This window comes from Piliocolobus tephrosceles, chromosome 17 (genome assembly GCF_002776525.5).
Source record: "Piliocolobus tephrosceles isolate RC106 chromosome 17, ASM277652v3, whole genome shotgun sequence".
Classification (NCBI taxonomy): Eukaryota; Metazoa; Chordata; class Mammalia; order Primates; family Cercopithecidae; genus Piliocolobus; species Piliocolobus tephrosceles.
Genome location: NC_045450.1, coordinates 7111154 through 7117063, shown reverse-complemented (window position 1 = coordinate 7117063; position 5910 = coordinate 7111154). Strand labels below are relative to the sequence as shown.

The 5910-nt window shown below is 38.3% G+C and overlaps 1 protein-coding gene across 5 annotated transcripts in view; it reads right to left on the bottom strand.

Annotated features, from left to right (window-relative positions):
• LOC111551668 (RNA binding protein fox-1 homolog 1) overlaps positions 1 to 5910 on the bottom strand; it is a 1700664-nt gene that overhangs the window by 663940 nt on the left and 1030814 nt on the right. For all 5 annotated transcript variants that reach the window (XM_026446850.2, XM_023225717.2, XM_023225712.2 and 2 more), the window contains one exon: positions 2207 to 2248. In XM_026446850.2, the coding sequence (XP_026302635.1) occupies positions 2207 to 2233 (27 nt within the window). In that variant the 5' untranslated portion in view covers positions 2234 to 2248. The remainder of the gene's footprint in view (positions 1 to 2206; positions 2249 to 5910) is intronic.

Genomic DNA, 5910 nt, shown 5'->3' with positions numbered 1-5910 from the left:
TGAGATTGCAACACTGCATTCCAGCCTGGTGAAAGAAAGGAACTCTGTCTCAAAAAAAAAAAAAAAAAAAAAAAAAGAAAGAAAAGTCACCTTAATAAAGGAAGTTTTCTTCTGAGGTGGCGGAGGGGCTTTTAAAGACACAGATGTGAAAGGAAAAGAGGGAGAGAGGAAAGGAGGAAGAAAAAGACATGGAAAGACAGAGAACAAAAATGAAGAAGACAGAAGAAAATATCTACAGATGAGATAGCTACCAGTACTTAATCACACTGGGGGTCTCCCAGAGGGAGCTGGACGCCCGAGTCACGTGGGAAGGGAAAACTCCATTGCACTCTCTTTGGTAGTATTTAAATTTTGAACCCTATATATGTGTGCTCTATCCAATCAAATGCACCATCTATCAATTCAAAACATTAATTCATTTAAAAAGCAAAAACGGTGACCATAAAAGTAACAAGAAACAAAGCACTGGTTTGTGATGTTAGAGATGGGGCTATTGGAGCCTCACTCGGGACTAAACTAAATGAACCAGTATGTTAATATCAAGCCATTCTCTGCATTTATGTAACAGAGAGGGGAAGACTCCATTCTTGAACCTAAACCATGCCCCTGTCGACCATGAACTCATCAATGAGAAATAATTCCTTAAAATGCAAACAAGTCCTTCATTACCTACTGTGTCCTTAACTTACCAGGCAAGTGCCATTTGCAATAGAGATTTCAAGATTATCTTAATTCTCAGGAATTTATCAGGGACTCCTGGAGATAAAGGCACATATTTCTCTTTATCTAGCTCTGACCTAGTTCTGGCCATCGTCCCCATCCAAACAGCAAGAGAAATCTGAAGTTGTAATACATTATTTAATAGGATGAACCAGTAATTCAGACTGCAGGAAAAAAAAAGAAAGAAAGAAAAAGGCAGTAAGAGAGTTCAGAAAAGTTTAAAACATCTTGAAGTCTGTTCCATGAATGAAAGGGTCCCAACTAATGTTGGCACAGGTACTTGGAGGAAAGTGGGGAGAGAGGGCCATACTGAGATAGTACATAAAACAAATATGCATAAAAAAAAACAGAAAACCTTAACTCGCTTTCTTGGTTTCACGCACCTGGATTCTGTTATTTTACCCAAGTACTTGACAAACCTGATGCCAACAGCAACTGTGAGATGGAAGCAACTCTACAAATTATTGCCATCATGAGACTATCATTAGGAAAATGCTCTGAAAAGTTACAGGGCAGTATACGAAGGTATTAGGCCTGTCTAATACATTATTCTTATTTACTAGACACCTTTGGGCATAGTGGTTTCCCAACGCCAAATCACACTGTTGTGGTTTTAAAAGCACCATATTTCTCTGATTTTAATAACAATTTGAAAACGGCTCTAAGGCACATTGTCCAGTAAAAACTGCCAACTTCCATTAGTGACATGAAAGACAGACCAATCATAATTTGAATCTCGTCCACCAAAAACATGAATTCATTTAAAAGAAAACAAATGGGGAGAAATCCCATCGTTTCTTAAAATGCCATCCCCATACCAAGAAGAATGTCCACTGAAACACGATGAAAGCAGAACAATGTCACCAAGCTCCATTTATAACCAAACACTCCCTCCACATCTGGGGAATACTCCTTACACCGATATACCTGAACAACAAGACAGTTTCATTTTTAAGTGGGGAAATAGAATATGAGGTTTAAAATGTTGTCTCCCTCTCCCATACACACAAATGTCACTAAAACCAAGAGGTCTATAGATAACGCAAATTCTCCTAGAAAACGCCCTTGACATATTCTTTGCTCACCCACCCCAGTCAACAGCCAAAGAGCGTTTTAGCCACTCAGCAAACAGCCTGGTATCCATATTAAGAAGGCAGCAAGCCATCCTTTTGACCTTTGTTATTACTTAGACCTCGTGTTATACATAAAAAGAGTACAATGATGTCAAACAAATTCCAGAAGAGAAGTATTTATTGCTGAATCTAAATCAAAAAATCCATATCTACTATAATGGCACTTCAAAAGAAGATATACTGTATTTACCAGCTCAATCAATACTAAATTAGCTGGGATAAATATTTTCAACTCTACCAGTCTTAAGATGAAGCCTGTTATTTAGAATCCGTGTCTTGGGAGAGACAAGGAAATTTTTGCTTATCACACAAAAATGAGAATCAGGAAGCATTTTACAAGCAGGTGCACCTACCCTTAGCTGCTCTCTTTCACAATTCATCTGTTGTCTTGAAACCTACAAAGAAGAGAAAATGAAGGGGAAAAGTCAGAAGGCTCTGCATCAGAAAAACATGAAAGAAAACAGAAAGCTATTTTTAATAGCTCAAAGAAAACCCATAATTAATTAATTAAGTATTTAATTTTTCTTTAGGTCTACATAGCTCAAGCGTCACTTAGAGTTCAATTGTCTGATTCAGAAGCACAGCTAGGATAAGTCAGAGACTGGAAACGGGATTAGGAGAGAGGTGCAAGAGAATGTGTGGGAGGCAGCATCTGCCTGGGATAAGGGCAGCTCCCCTCTCATCACGAAACCCCCCCACCCTTTGCCCTGAAAACCCCGGCTTGCCCTATCTCACAGGTGCAGGAATTCCTCCATAAAGGTCCACTCGAGATGGTTGTGATAAGTCAGTGGAAAACACACAGTCTTCTCTGATGTTTAGGGCCAGCAGTGTCAGCTACATGCCTTGGCAACTGGGTTATATTTTATGGTCCAGTTCTAATCTGATGGTAGTAAGTCCCCATAGGATTGTACTGGGGAGAATTCTGAGGTCAATCCTTCTGTCAGACAAAGAAACCCTGGTGGTTTTCTACTTTCAACCATCAGATAGAAAAATGGGTGTTAGCAATACATATGCCATGCATTAATTATCTTTGCCCTATTGACAGGTTTTACTTAATGTCCAAGGATGCTTCTTTAGAGTGGCCATATAACTTACTATCCAAACAAGAAAACATAGGTGGGTTAAGAGGGATGGGTGGAGTGGTACTGCATGATTATGCTAAGGACACAGATAAAAAGTAACACACACAAGGAAATTTGAGATATATGGTCATTCTGTCATCAGGAGCTAGTAGACTCCACTGTGAACTAAAATAGTTAGGCCGAAATAAAATTTAGGTCTTCATTCACCTTTATTCTGTATCTTTCCGGTATTTTTTTTTTTAACCAATAAAACAACTCCTGACTTCCAGCACCAGACACTATACTGTAAGTTTTTGAAACTTTTACGAAGGGATGTGGAGGTTTAGGAACCTTTTAATGTATATTTTACACATTTTGTACAGAAAGTTTCTTTTGACTTTTTCTAAAACAAAAAGAATCTTTACTTAAGGAATGCATCAGAGCCCAAAAATCTAAAATCAGTGCTTTTCTATGCCCTTTTACCCAGAAATATTACAACTAAGAGTAACTCTTAAGAAAATAGGCAGAGAGGCACACAAATGTTTACTTCCATGTCAATTAACAACAGCATTATTTATGAAAAAAATTATTATGTGTGATAATAGGAAAATTAAAAACATAGTATACTGATAGTATCGCATAACATGTACCATTGAGAAACACATTTGTAAATATAGAGATCTGAAAAATACTTAAAAGACACCATTTGGTTTTTAAGAAAAGAAACCACAGAAATATACAATATTAGGGTTCCTATCTTGTGTTAAAAATACAGTGAAACAGATCATTAACGAAAAGGAAGGAAGGCCGGGCGCGGTTACTCATGCCTGTAATTCCAGCACTTTGGGAAGCCAAGACGGGTAGATTACCTGAGGTCAGGAGTTCAAGACCAGCCTGGCCAATATGGTGACACCCCAGCTCTACTAAAAATACCAAAATGAGCTGGGGGGGTGGGGGTGTTGGGTGCCTGTAATCCCAGCTACTTGGGAGGCTGACACAGGAGAATCGCTTGAACCCATGAGGCAGAGGTTGCAGTGAGCTAAGATCCCACCATTAGACCCCAGCCTGGGCAATAAGAGCAAAACTCCGTCTCAAAAGAAAAAGAAAAAAAATAAAAGATAAAAGTAAAGGAAGAAAAAGAAATTAAAGAGGAAAAGACTAGGAGAAATACTTCAAAAAATTAAAAAATAAACTGGTACAATTCTATAAACATCCAAAAAAAAAAAAAACTCCACATGGAAATATACACCTGAAATAAGTGACTTTATATTATGTAAATTATGTCTCCATAAACTGTTAAAACATGAAGTGGGGAAAATTCATTGAGAACAGACAGCAAATTAACAGTTGCCAGAGGACTGGGTTAATGGAAAAGGAGAAGTGACTGCTTAATGGGTATGAGGTTTTATTTGGGGTCATTAAAATGTTCTCAAACTGGATAATATTTGCACAACATTGTGAGTTTACTTAAACGCCAGTAAAATGTATACTGTAAAATGTGAAAATGGTAAATTTTATTTTAAGTGTATTTTAGCACAATATTAATAAATGAAGTAGGTAGCCAGGTTTCGGTTTTTGACAAGATGGAGAGAAAACACTTCATCCTGCTTTCCCGACTGAACGCAGTGAGGAAATCTGTATAGAATGTATGCGGCAGCTATTCGGGATCTCCGAAAATGAAATAGCAGCAAGTGGAGGGGGGAACAAAATGACCAAAATTTAAAGTACCACCAGATAAGTGGTGAATTACCACCTCTCACCACCAATACCCCTTAGTGTGGGTGCAAGGTAGCCAAGAGCTAAAAATCACACACCCAGGCAGATAGAGACTCAGGAGAAGCACTCTGGTTTTGCCTTGAGAAACGAGACACAGTAATCTTAATGCTTAGAGAATAGGGAAAATCCCCATTGTTCTTTTTTTTATTATTCTTTCTTTTTAGAAGTTTATCTGTCCTCTTACGCTGCAGTCTCCAGGCAATCTCAGGGTAGTGTTCCTGTATAAACAACAGCGGCAAGTGGGGCGGCTGCAGACACTTAACCTCTATGACTGCGGTCCCAAGAGGTTGGGCAAACAACCCCCAACTCCCATTGCTTTACTTTATTTCCTCTCTTCTCTTGACACTTGGCCCTAAATGCAGACTCAGATGAGAAGCAAGTGAACAGAAAAATGAAAAACAAACAAAAAACCACCAGCTTTCTGGGTGGAAGACAAAAAATGGGGAACCCTAGAAAACAAATATTACTTTGAGGATCCTGGAGAGAAAATAATGGGGGAAAATTACCCTCATACGGTATTTTATAAACTCTTGCACTCACCTCTCTGCTCATGTCTATATCTGACCCTAAAAAGTTTCCGTAAGCTTTGATAATTGAACTAAGGAACAGACGACTGCCCATGTTCCAGACTTGATACGTACATGGGAGACACCCAACGGAACTGATATTGGAAACATATCCACAGAAGAAAAGCAAAAGCTTTCGGCCTGAAACCAACAAGATTGATTGCTTACTAAAACAAAAATATCAACAACTTTCATGGGATTTAAACAAGACCTGGAGTCTCATAACACAATATTCAATACACCCAGGATGCAAACCAAAATGACTTAGCACACAAAGAACCAGGAAAATCTAAACTTGCATGGGAAAATACATTCACAGACACCAACATCAAGATAGCAAAGATGTTGGAATTATCAAATAAAAACTTTAAAGCAGCTGTTATACAATTGCTCCAAAGAGTAAGAAAAAACACACTAAAACTAAATGAAAAAGAAAAAAAAAAAAAAAAAAAAGCTATGCACAGCGTTAGCAAAGAAACAAAAGATGTAAAGAACCAAAAGGAGCCCAGTGTGGTGGCTAATGCCTATAATCCCAGAATTTTGGGAGGCTGAGGCGAGTGGATCATGAGGTCAGGAGATCGACACCATCCTGGCTAACATGATGAAACTCTATCTCTACTAAAATTACACAAATAAAATTAGCTGGGCATGGTG